A 13,266-nucleotide genomic window follows, 5' to 3' on the forward strand; every position below is an offset into this window, starting at 1 on the left:
TGTACTGGGAGCCAATGAAGTATGAAAATAAGTGCAGAAACACAGATCTTCAGAAAAGTAACTGGTTTTGCCAGGTTTCACTCCCAAGAGTCAGGGGTTAAGCAAGCAAATGAAAACATGGAGTACATTCAGACTATGGTCCATAGAGTTTCTTGTTTTGCTGTAAAAGCTCTTGCTTTTAGTATGCTGTGAGTGGTTAGATGGGGAACCTGCTTCCCTCCAGATGATGGGTTCCCAACTCCCATCAGTGCAAGTTTATATAGCTCAGAGATCAGGGATGATGAGAGTTGCCATCAACAGCAACTGGTGGACCACAGGCTCTCCATCCCTGATCTCATTGAAATCTGATGCCCCTTTTCCTTGACAATAAACATGATCAGTTGTTATTGAAACCAACATGAGCTTCGATCCTGGCAGAATCGCCTCTTCCATGGTGGGAAATCAAAGGTCACGATATCGCTGGTGTTTTCATGGTCTTGACAGATGAAAAATGCAGGGTTGCCGTTTTACGGGGGGAAATATTCTAAGAAACCTAAATTTGCATTGCTATATGGCACAATCTCCTGCCAACCTAGCAGTTCGAAAGCACGTCAAAGTGCAAGTAGATAAATAGGTACCACTCCGGCAGGATGGTAAACGACGTTTCCATGCGCTGCTCTGGTTCGCCAGTAGCGGCTTAGTCATGCTGGCCACATGACCCGGAAGCTGTACACCGGCTCCCTCGGCCAATAAAGTGAGATGAGTGCCGCAACCCCAGAGTCGGTCACGGCTGGACCTAATGGTCAGGGGTCCCTTTACCTTTATGGCACAATTACTTGCCTTCTGCCAGCTGCTGCTAAATAGGTTTGTGTTACGTGGCAGACTGCATTCCAAACCTGGAAGGAAGGAAGGAAGGAAGAAGTAAGTAAGTTTATAAACCTTTCTGTCTTGATTTTATCCTAGGGGAGCGACCTTACAAATGTCAAACCTGCGAACGGACCTTTACTCTGAAGCACAGCTTGGTTCGCCACCAGCGTATCCATCAGAAAGTAAAAAGTGCTAAGAACCACGAGAAGGAGAGCGACCGAGAGGACGGCCATTCTCGGGGCGAGGAAGAAAGCGAAAACGAGTCTCTCCACAGCAGCACCAACCCCATCTCGGAAAACGAGTGCGACTCGCTTGCAGGGCTCGGGAGCCATTCCCCAGTCACCAGGAGCCGCAAGGAAAGCCTTGTCAACGCCGCAAAGGAGGCCGTTTGCAAAGAAGACAAACCCACCACTGGGAGTCGGACGGCAGGCTCCTGTCCTGCAGAGTCCAGCAAGAATGCCCAGAAGCAAACAGAGTCCCGAGGGAAAGGTGATCGCGGGAGCCCGTCTGGCTTCATCCAGGACTTGCTGGAGATTCACAACAAAAAATCTTCCATGAGTCACATTCTCGCCTCTGCAGAGAGTGCACCTCAGCTCTTGGGAGTCGAATGACGGCTGCAGAATCATCAGCTGCACCCCCAGCGAACTGACCCAGCGTACACGGAATAAAGTTGACAATGCAAGCTTTTTTTTCTTTTTCTTTTTTGAGATGCTGAATTGGCCTGCTGTCAATTATGCAGGAATGGGCTTGAGGGCTGGGGAATTGGTGGGAGTGGGAAGATGGCAGTCTGGATTCAGTGCCATAAGTCTTTCAGTATAAAAAAAATGCAAAAGACTACAGTTATATACTGATTTGAGTGCCTTACTACTTTATTAGGTCTTTTGGTATCATAGGGTTTTTTTTAAAAAAACACACATACAAACAAAAAGATGATTTAAAAAAAATATTAATGAAAATTATTTGGAGAGGACCTTTTTCATTTGAGCATTAATGTTACCTTTTGTATTGGGGTGTGTGAGCTTGTTACTGTATATCTGTGATAGCCGCTTTTGTGTGTTCTCTGAGCTGGAAACAAGGAGTCACTGGGGCAAGGAAGCCCTTGGAAACTTGCAGCCGATAACTGGAAGAAGATTTTGAGAAACCCCCAACAGAGGAACTAGAAATAAGGTGTTGATTTTGTTTTCCTATTCTTGATTTGCTACTTTTCTTTTTGTGCTTGCCACACGGGGGGCGGGGGGGGGGGGGAGAGAGTCAAAACTAGTTCCAGGTGTAAACATGGTTGATTAAACTTGGTCCAAGCCAAAAACCAGGAAAAGCAAAATGTTCAACCTCACTGACTTCTGCTTCTCTGCCTCTCCCCTTCCGCATTCGTGATGATGATGTCCTAGCTACTGTCCTTTTGTAAAAGGCTCTTTCTGGCCCTTGTGGACTTAAAGACTCTACAGAAAGAGTTGCATAGCGACTTTAAAAAAACAACAAAAACCTATGGAAATTATGCACCCACTTGTTATATATATATGTTTGATTTGTGCTTCAATATATTATTGTTATTTTAATATTTTATAAAAAAAATTTTTTTTGTCAGTTTGCTAATCTCTGCGTTCAGCAGAAACCAATGGGCAATATTTGCCCACGGAAATCTACAACGCAGTTTGGATTGCCTGCTTAAATGTTTGTGATCTAATCTCTCCCCGACTCTCCCCGTCGGGATTGCAACTCTTCTACTGTATTTACACGGAGTCCTCTGATCTAGAGAATCAAGTGTAGGCCAACTGAAGCCCCGTTCACACAACCAGAACAGATAGACTGAACGAGTGTTGCAGGGAGGGAGAGAGTGGGATTGTAAGGGGGGGGGGAGCACCACTTGTGCCCTATGCGCATACACATTGTACATGTGTGTGTATGTGTCATTTTATTTTTCAGTTGCAGGGTCCCTGGTTGTATGGACAAGTCCACATGCACCCAGGTGGCATGACTGTAGGGTTGTTCACATGGTCATCTGAGCACTGCTGCCATCCCACTCCCTCCTTCCCGCTGTGTATTCAGTTTATCCAAGTTGGTTGCATTGACAAGGCCTAAGCCGTTCTTGAAGTTGCACGGGGTGTGGGCAGGGGGCATTTCATGGGTGAACAGTTCATTGCGAGTTAGTGAAAAGGAGAAGGATTGATGGAATTTGCAGCAGGCTGGCGTGCAGAGAAATGCGAGGGGCACGGAGGCCCTCCAAATTGCATGAGGAAGGCACTGCAGGATTCTGTGAAGTTGACGTTGTTCGAAACTGCAATAGTTGCGTTATCAATTTTTTTTTACGTTAATGAGCACGATGATTCAGTCTTCCAGATTAAATGTAGAAAAGAAAATTGCAAGCCTTAAATGATGCCGCTACCTTACTGTGCTTTAAAGCAAAATAAAGAAAATACTACCGGCGATAAAACTAGGGATTGACAAAATAAATTTCCTTCCCAAAATTTTCCATGAAGTTGGGAGCCAGGATTAGACTGCATATCCTGTTGCTGGCAGCAGGAGCCATTGCAAGTCAACCACATTAGGACTGTGACCCGCAGACCAGTTAAGCTGGCATGCTGGGATGTAAGCTTTATTTTCACCCTGAACCTATTTATTTAGAGGGAGAAAAACAATCCATTAGTTTGAACTTCCTTCTCTTGAATCACATGATCAAGATTACCTGCATTGTTACATTCCTTCATTTGCATTTAAAGATACAGACACAGAGTTGGATTTAAATTGTGCCTCTCGGTCACATTGGTGCCATCAGGCTCTGCAGAATGGCTCTCACAAATACATTTCATGAGTTTTCCGAGGTCTGTGTGTCATGCTCTATATTCGACCTTTCCAGCTTGATGGAAGCACACATCTTTGGATGGTTTCACCAATTCTGTAGCTTCCTTTTTTAAAATGTTGGGAAGTAACATGGGGCTCGTCCCTCAGTTCCATTGGCTGTGAGTCCAATTCTCACACATTGACTTCCCATCTCTCCTGTAAGAATGGAGCCTTTGGAAGCAGGCAATGGAACTGTAGGTGTGCGAACCTTCAGAACTGAAAACGGAACAGAACCAATTTCTGTAGGATGGGCTCTGCTGGGTTTTACCTGTAGTCTGCAGCAGGCTGTTCACCAGATTAGACCCAAGTATTCTTGTTCAGATTGACTTGTGGATCAAGCATAAGCATTCTGCCGCAGTAGCTGGGCATTGTGCAGAAAGCTCTGGATCAGGGTTTCCCAAATTTGGGTCTCTCCAGCCGCTGTTGGACTACAACTCCCATCATTCCTAGTTAGCAGGACCGGTGGTCAAGGATGATGGGAATTGTAGTCCAAAAACAGCTAGAGGCCCAAGTTTGGGAAACGATGCTCTGGATGGTATCCAACTAAGTCGCACTCAAATGAGACCCGCTGAAATCGGTGGACTTCAGTTAGTCATGGTTAACTTCAGTCCTACTAATTTCAGTGCGTCTTAAGAGTAGAATTAGTTGGATACCAGGCTTGCCCCTTAGTCTTCTGGGGTAAGAGGGAAGTAAAGTGTTTCTGGAGCCCCTGCTGTTTTCCTTCCCTGGGCCTCTTTTTCTTCTTCTTCTTTTTCTTCACACTGCTAACCTATCCTGCCCTCAGTGAGGCTCCGTACCTCAAGTGATCTTGCACAGCCGCACCCCGGTATTCAGTCTGGCAATTGGAAAGACAAAACCCAACACCGATTATCTTTAAATGTCTGTTGCTTCTTAGCACTTCGAATCAGACTGCACAGGAAGAGGATAGAAATTCTGAGCTGAAAATAGTAAATATATAATAAGAAGCAAGGGGAATGGTGTTGAGGTATAGATAAGGTTTTGTTGTCATTTTTTAAAAAAAAATGTTTTGAAACCATTCCTCCAGATTAGTAGAAAATCAGTACCAATGATTCTTTTTACAAAATCCCTCTGTTAAATGAGTCTTTTCATCAAAGCCAATTTAATGCATCCCTTAATTTTTAATTGCTATTATATTATTATTATATTATAATTATTATTTGGGGGTATTTTTGTTCTTGGGCTGGTTTTTTAAAATATATATATATATAAATTTGCAGCTCTCCACATTAAACTGCGCAATACTGTGGGGGAGACTGTCAAAACCAGGACTGTCAAAAACTGCTCCCATCCCACCCCAGACTGTGTGGGTCATTCCACGGACATGCCAAGTCTCCTCGCAGGCCAATTCACATGGTTTCTGTCTTTTGGGGGTGGGTGGGCGCAGGTTTGACAGACGTGAACTAAACTCTATGCTGCAGGAATAATGTGGCAAATATTTTCCCAGCACCCTGCCGGGACATCTGCTAGCAATAATCACTATTGATTTAAAGCTTTATTTAGCCTTTATCTATATCCTAGTAGATTATAAAATCTTGCCACATTTTATTGATGTTTTTATTAGTCGCGTTTGATGGAGGAAGAAAACCCCTCTGTTCTTGTTTCCCTCCCCCTTTTGTTGATTTTCCCCCCTCCATCTTCCTCACATTCACAACCCCCCCTATATTAAACTGTGAAATTTATAACGTGTTTAAACTATGGGTGAATCTTAGGCTTAGTTTTGCATGTTCAGCTAATTCGTCTCTACATCTTCCTTTTTTGTTTTGTTTTTTTGATTCCCTCCCCACCTCCTCTTCTCTCAGGGCTTTTTAAAACAACATGTCCCCCCCCCCTCCACCCCTTTCTGAAATTCTCTTGTTGGATTTGCAATGGAGCAAATTCTGAAAATTCAAATCACTACAATATGCACCTGACTGTGAAAGCAATACATACGGAAGAACGGAAACAAGGTTTAAAAGAGGCAGTTGACGTTTGCAGCTGTAATGGCATAGCTCAGGCTTTCCCTGGCTTGGCAACCTCAAGATCCTTTGGATGGCAGCCTCCACCTGCCCCAGCCAGCCTGACCAATGGTCAGGGCTGGTGGAAATTCTAGTCCAAAACCTCTGGAGGGCACCAGATTGGCGGAAGGCTGACATAGTTCATCTGGAGCTAGCTCTTCTGCTGATTTAATTCCAGCTTCCCAATGATTTATAGAGTCTTTTATCTTCTAGCACCCAAACCCCCAATTCTCCCATCACCCTAGAGCAGACACTGGAGTTGCCTCCATGTCCCACGATGAGTCTCTTGTGTTGCTACCCCCTGTGTTGGTTGGATCATGAAACTGTGGTGAGATGATTTGTGAGGACAGAGCAGGACACTTGGAGTAGATCCACTAGTGCAGGCATGGGGAACCTGCAGCCCTCCCAGGTGCGTTTGGGCTGCATCTCCCATTCTCCCTGACAGTTGGCCATGCTGAGTGGTGCTGATGTGAGCTGGAATCCAGGAAGATTTTGAGGGGGCACCAGGTTTGTCATCCTTGTTCTAGCCCCTCGAAGCAATTAAGGGGAAAAGGTCCTGGAAAGGAAATAAGGTGTATACACTGAGGTGTTGCGGTAAATCCTTGCCTTGTTTCTTTTAGCCCCAGGTAACGTCATAATAGTTTTGAGGAGCCAACGTATCCATTGCAGGTTCTCCCCCTTGCACTGTCCCTGGGCTGTTTGAGTCAAGTTTCGCTAGAGATAAGAGGATGGGGTGTGGGCTGTCTTTTTTGTCCCCCCCCCCTTGTCCCCTTGAGAAGGAAGTTCAATCGTTAAACTTTCAGCCTGTGCAAGGAAACAACAATTAGTGTGTAGAATCCACATGCAGATATATATATATATAATTTTTTTTCTAAAGGGAACTTCTTAAAAAAAAACTGCTGCTACAAGTTATGTACAAGACTGGTTTATGCCACATGAACAGAGAATCACGCGTTTTGTTTGGTTGTTTCTATTCCTCTTCTCATTCAGTTGTACGTTACTTCCAAATTCAACATGATGAAAGTAATTGCTGTTCTGTATCAAAAATCTTCGCAATAAAATGTTATATTTAAAAAAACAACAACAACCTTGGAGGTCGCAAAATATGCATTAATTCTTTTTTGGGGGGTGTTGTATGTGATTATAGTTTAATCCAGTGTGTTGCAAGTGACATTTCTAAATGAAGCATGTGCTGAGGGGTAGTTCACATTTCTTTCTGTCCTGCCAACTGCAGCTAAGTAAATTTTCTCCCAAACATAAATACCGTATGTGTGTTTCACTACTAATTCCCAGTGAAGCTGCAGTGTAGTCTGTTGCATCAAAATCAACAACAGTGTGCTGTGTGGAACCTTTAAAGGCTAGCAACTTTTGTAATGGTGTAAACTTTAATGGGCTAGAGTACATCTAATGAAGTAGACTTTAGCCCATGAAGGGATTATACCGTTATAAAAAAATGAGTTACGTTGCCAAAACACTATGTACAGTGGTGCCCCGCAAGACGAATGCCTCGCAAGACGAAAAACTCGCTAAACGAAAGGGTTTTTCGGTTTTGCGTTGCTTCGCTAGACGAATTTCCCTATGGGCTTGCTTCGCAAGATGAAAACGTCTTGCGCTTTTTTCTTAAAGTCGCTTGCAGAGGCGCAGTTGTGATGGACCGTGCTTCACAAGACGAAAAACATCGCAAGACGAAAAGATTCGCGGAACGAATTATTTTCGTCTTGCGAGGCACCACTGTATTGGGTTGACAGAGCAGACGACACAGAGATTTCTCCAAGTGGATCTTTATAGTAAGCTGGAACTGAACTGAACTAAACAGCTCAGCTGGCCTGCTTTTACAGTGGTACCCCGGGTTAAGTACTTAATTCGTTCTGGAGGTCCGTTCTTAACCTGAAACTATTCTTAACCTGAAGCACCACTTTAGCTAATGGGGCCTCCTGCTGCCGCTGTGCCGCTGCCGCATGATTTCTGTTCTCATCCTGAAGCAAAGTTCTTAACCTGAAGCGTTATTTCTGGGTTAGCGGAGTCTGTAACCTGAAGCGTATGTAACCCGAGGTACCACTGTATAGGCAGCCGGCTCTCCACATTGTAACAACACCCCAGGGTTTCCCACCTAAATTAACTGAGGTGGACCTGAGTGAAAACTATATACACAATACCCCTGGTGGCCAGGGTGAGAATTACAATACATAACACTACAGTGGTGCCTCGCAAGACGAAATTAATTCGTTCCGCAATTCTCTTCGTCTTGCGGGTTTTTCGTCTTGCGATGCACGGTTTCCCATAGGAATGCATTGAAAATCAATTAATGCGTTCCTAGGGAAACCACCTTCAGGCCAGGTCCGGGGACAGTCTGTCCCCGGACCTCTTCTGAAGGCTGGGGGGGGGGGGACAAGGGCTTTTCTTCCCACCCCCAGCATTTTAAAAAACCCTGGGACAGCGGAGGACTTCTCCGCTGTGCGGGGCTATCTTAAAATGCTGGCGGGCGGCATTTTAAATCGCCCCGGACAGCGGAGGACTTCTCCGCTGTCCGGGGCGATTTAAAAGCCCCTGGGAAGGCAGGCAGGGGGGACAAAGACTTTCGCCCCCTGCCCGCCTTCAGAAGGTGTTCCCGCCCCCCTTCGGAACATCGTTCCGAAGTGGGGCGGCTGGGGCAGCTGTTCCCGCCCCCCGCCCCACTTCGGAACAGCTTTCCGAAGTGGGGTGGATGGGACAGGTGTCCCCGCCCCCCCGCCCCACTTCGGAAAGCTGTTCCGAAGTGGGGCGGGTGGGACAGGTGTCCCCGCCCCCCCGCCCCACTTCGGAAAGCTGTTCCGAAGTGGGGCGGCGGCGGCAGGTGTCCCCGCCCCCCCGCCCCACTTCAGAAAGCTGTTCCGAAGTGGGGCGGCGGCGGCAGGTGTCCCCGCCCCCCCGCCCCACTTCGGAACAGCTTTCCGAAGTGGGGCGGCGGCGGCAGCTGTTTACGCCCCACCTCCCCACTTCGGAACATCGTTCCGAAGTGGGGCGGCTGGGGCAGCTGTTCCCGACCCACCTCCCCCCTTCGGAACATCGTTCCGAAGTGGGGCGGATGGGGCAGCTGTTCCCGACCCACCTCCCCCCTTCGGAACATCGTTCCGAAGTGGGGCGGATGGGGCAGCTGTTCCCGACCCACCTCCCCCCTTCGGAACATCGTTCCGAAGTGGGGCGGATGGGGCAGCTGTTCCCGACCCACCTCCCCCCTTCGGAACATCGTTCCGAAGTGGGGCGGATGGGGCAGCTGTTCCCGACCCACCTCCCCCCTTCGGAACATCGTTCCGAAGTGGGGCGGATGGGGCAGCTGTCCCCGCCCCCCTCCCCCCTTCGGAACATCGTTCCGAAGTGGGGCGGATGGGGCAGCTGTTCCCGACCCACCTCCCCCCTTCGGAACATCGTTCCGAAGTGGGGCGGATGGGGCAGCTGTTCCCGACCCACCTCCCCCCTTCGGAACATCGTTCCGAAGTGGGGCGGATGGGGCAGCTGTTCCCGACCCACCTCCCCCCTTCGGAACATCGTTCCGAAGTGGGGCGGATGGGGCAGCTGTCCCCGCCCCCCTCCCCCCCTCGGAACATCGTTCCGAAGTGGGGCGGATGGGGCAGCTGTCCCCGCCCCCCTCCCCCCCTCGGAACATCGTTCCGAAGTGGGGCGGATCGGGCAGCTGTTCCCGACCCACCTCCCCCCTTCGGAACATCGTTCCGAAGTGGGGCGGATGGGGCAGCTGTCCCCTCCCCCCCTCGGAACATCGTTCCGAAGTGGGGCGGATGGGGCAGCTGTTCCCGACCCACCTCCCCCCTTCGGAACATCGTTCCGAAGTGGGGCGGATGGGGCAGGTGTCCCCGCCCCCCTCCCCCCTTCGGAACATCGTTCCGAAGTGGGGCGGATGGGGCAGCTGTTCCCGACCCACCTCCCCCCTTCGGAACATCGTTCCGAAGTGGGGCGGATGGGGCAGCTGTTCCCGACCCACCTCCCCCCTTCGGAACATCGTTCCGAAGTGGGGCGGATGGGGCAGCTGTTCCCGACCCACCTCCCCCCTTCGGAACATCGTTCCGAAGTGGGGCGGATGGGGCAGCTGTCCCCGCCCCCCTCCCCCCTTCGGAACATCGTTCCGAAGTGGGGCGGCTGGGGCAGCTGTTCCCGACCCACCTCCCCCCTTCGGAACATCGTTCCGAAGTGGGGCGGATGGGGCAGCTGTTCCCGACCCACCTCCCCCCTTCGGAACATCGTTCCGAAGGGGGGCGGCTGGGGCAGCTGTTCCCGACCCACCTCCCCCCTTCGGAACATCGTTCCGAAGTGGGGCGGATGGGGCAGCTGTTCCCGACCCACCTCCCCCCTTCGGAACATCGTTCCGAAGTGGGGCGGCTGGGGCAGCTGTTCCCGCCCCACCTCCCCACTTCGGAACATCGTTCCGAAGTGGGGCGGATGGGGCAGCTGTTCCCGACCCACCTCCCCCCTTCGGAACATCGTTCCGAAGTGGGGCGGATGGGGCAGGTGTCCCCGCCCCCCTCCCCCCTTCGGAACATCGTTCCGAAGTGGGGCGGATGGGGCAGCTGTTCCCGACCCACCTCCCCCCTTCGGAACATCGTTCCGAAGTGGGGCGGATGGGGCAGCTGTTCCCGACCCACCTCCCCCCTTCGGAACATCGTTCCGAAGTGGGGCGGATGGGGCAGCTGTTCCCGACCCACCTCCCCCCTTCGGAACATCGTTCCGAAGTGGGGCGGATGGGGCAGCTGTCCCCGCCCCCCTCCCCCCTTCGGAACATCGTTCCGAAGTGGGGCGGCTGGGGCAGCTGTTCCCGACCCACCTCCCCCCTTCGGAACATCGTTCCGAAGTGGGGCGGATGGGGCAGCTGTTCCCGACCCACCTCCCCCCTTCGGAACATCGTTCCGAAGTGGGGCGGCTGGGGCAGCTGTTCCCGACCCACCTCCCCCCTTCGGAACATCGTTCCGAAGTGGGGCGGCTGGGGCAGCTGTTCCCGACCCACCTCCCCCCTTCGGAACATCGTTCCGAAGTGGGGCGGATGGGGCAGCTGTTCCCGACCCACCTCCCCCCTTCGGAACATCGTTCCGAAGTGGGGCGGATGGGGCAGCTGTTCCCGACCCACCTCCCCACTTCGGAACATCGTTCCGAAGTGGGGCGGCTGGGGCAGCTGTTCCCGCCCCCCGCTTCGGAACAGCGTTTTAAAATGCTGGGGGTCGGCAGCGAACGCTCCCGACCCCCAGCATTTTAAAATCTCCCCGGGACAGAGACCTCTCTGCTGTCCCTTGGAGATTTTAAAATGCTGGGGGTCGGCAGCGAACGCTTCGCTCCCGCCCGCCAGCATTTTAAGATCACCCGGGGCAGGCGGGGGGGAGGCAGGCGGGGGGGAGCAAAGACTTTTGCCCCCCGCCGTCCTTCAGAAGAGGTCCTCTTCTGAAGGCCGGCTGTGGGCGAAAGTCTTTGCTCCCGACCGCCAGCATTTCCCTATGGGCTTTCGTCTTGCGATGCAAGCCCATAGGGAAATTCGTCTTGCGAAGCGCCTCCAAAACAGAAAACCCTTTCGTCTTGCGGGTTTTCCGTCTTGCGAGGCATTCGTCTTGCGGGGTACCACTGTATGTTTATTAGTAGTGATTTAAATTGGTCGTGCTTGCTCTTTCACCTCTGTTGAATTATTTGATCATTTATTTAGTTGGACGTATTAGCTTGCTAGGCCATTGGAATAGATAATATCCTAATTACTTTCCCTCATTCCTCCCTTTAATTTATGCCACCAAAATCCAACTTAGAGGAACAGTGCCTTTGCCTGACTAATAATCAATAAAAAATAATAGCGAAAGCAAAAGGATTCTTAGTTCTTAAATGGGAGGAATTGCTCTTGGTCATATCTCTCTTTTACCACTGGGAGGCACACTTATAAGGACAAGCAACCCTGGAAGAATATCGGGCTGCTTTTAAATTCTCTCACACGCTGACACTTCCTTGTAAAAACTGGCCTCGGACACTCATAACCCCCCTGGAGGCAATTAACTTCGACACACACAATAGAGGAATAGCGGCCAAGTTTCCATATGCAGAAGGATTTGAAAATAAGAACAGGCAGTCCTAGCAGCATTAATGTTTGATTTGTGGTGTCTTTTTAATAATTTCTTCTTATTGGGAACTGCCTTGAGTGAGATTTTTAAAAAAAGTATTTTAAATAAGCTGCCCATTTTGCAATGTGTATAGATGTAGTTAGGGCAGAGGAGGAGGTGGATAGCAAGGCTTTTGAGATGCCTAAGGCCCTCAAATATAATTTTGCAATTGATGTGGAGACCGTGGAACTTGGCCCAGGGAGAGCCTGTTTCTCAAGGAAGTGGGCTGCCAACATCTTCCAAGTTTCAGGTGCTGAAAGAAGGTCTGAAGCCAGATTGAAATGGGGTAAAATTATTGGCTTTCTAAATTCTCCCCAGGCCATAACGCTCACCAGGCCTCCTCTGCACCAGACTAGAGTTTGTCCTTGAAATGTGGCAATGCTTCTTGCTTTCCTCTTTAGTTTTTTGGGGGGTTGGCAGGGGATAGGCAGTTTGTAGCATACTGTTGCTCCACCCACTAATGCCTCTTGCACCACACCACAGACATGCTTCCCATGGAAAGTTGACCCTCAGACCGAAAAAGTTTCCCTGCCTCTGTTCTAAAGCTTTGCCAACATTGCGTGGGTTTGCGTAGCTTGAGCTTTCGTTGCCTTGATATGTGCGGGAGGCTCTTCGAGCCTGCATCAAGTTTTAAATGTTGTTCCACACCAACCTAATCTCCATGAGCAGTGTGAGATGCCAAGGGCACTTCCCAGGGTCTGTGTTCCCTTGGGGGGCAATTAAGACACATTAGAGCAGTGTTTCCCAACCTTGGGGCTCCAGCTGTTTTCGGACTACAACTCCCATAATCCCTAGCTAGCAGGACCAGTGGTCAGGGATGATGGGAAGTGTGGTCTGAAAACAGCTGGAGTCTCAAGGTTGGGAAACACTGCATTAGAGACTGTGGTGTCTTTATGAGATATGATTTATTTACACACACACACAACCTGCACCTAGACGGAGGGGATGCAGAGCGTTCGGTTGGGTTCAGAGGCATCCTATTCACCCATCTCCTGTCTCTGTCACAGTCTTTGCCAACCATCCACTGTGTCGGCTGCCCTTCAATTCCTGTATGGAGTTCTGCCCACTTCCTTTTCCTTCCCAGCAGCACTTGCTGAAAACAGCAACTCCCTGTCTGCTTCCAACATCCCAACCTGGTCACCTCTTTACCAAGCCTATTGCAGAAGACATTTCCCTCCACTGTTCACATCAAATACTGCCCAAATTTGGAGACCCAAAACTGGGATGCACATCTTCTGGGACATAAACTCTGATAAGTCGTGCGGCCCTCACTCTCTTCCCTGTGCCCCAAAACCTGGCCCTGAAGAAAGCTGTTTTTCAGGGAGTGAGCCCAGTGAGAGATTGTGGCACCCAAAATGGCCGCCACAATGTCCCACTTTTTCTGGGACACTTGGCAGATATGACATCAGTAGCTCTTCCCCAAAAGCTACTAGGCCAGAGGGTCTTCT

At 50.1% G+C, this 13,266-nt stretch overlaps 1 protein-coding gene and 1 long non-coding RNA gene across 29 annotated transcripts in view; one reads left to right on the plus strand and one right to left on the minus strand.

Moving 5' to 3' along the window:
* Positions 1 to 6,786, plus strand: part of RREB1 (ras responsive element binding protein 1) — a 131,702-nt gene extending 124,916 nt beyond the window's left edge. For all 28 annotated transcript variants that reach the window (XM_083519012.1, XM_083519003.1, XM_083518998.1 and 25 more), the window contains one exon: positions 943 to 6,786. In XM_083519012.1, the coding sequence (XP_083375138.1) occupies positions 943 to 1,457 (515 nt within the window). In that variant the 3' untranslated portion in view covers positions 1,458 to 6,786. The remainder of the gene's footprint in view (positions 1 to 942) is intronic.
* LOC310714469 overlaps positions 1 to 13,266 on the minus strand; it is a 165,033-nt gene that overhangs the window by 39,000 nt on the left and 112,767 nt on the right. The gene's annotated exons all lie outside the window — the stretch shown is intronic.

The sequence above is a fragment of the Podarcis liolepis genome, assembly GCF_965112155.1.
Source record: "Podarcis liolepis genome assembly, chromosome: 8".
In the NCBI taxonomy this organism is placed as follows: Eukaryota; Metazoa; Chordata; class Lepidosauria; order Squamata; family Lacertidae; genus Podarcis; species Podarcis liolepis.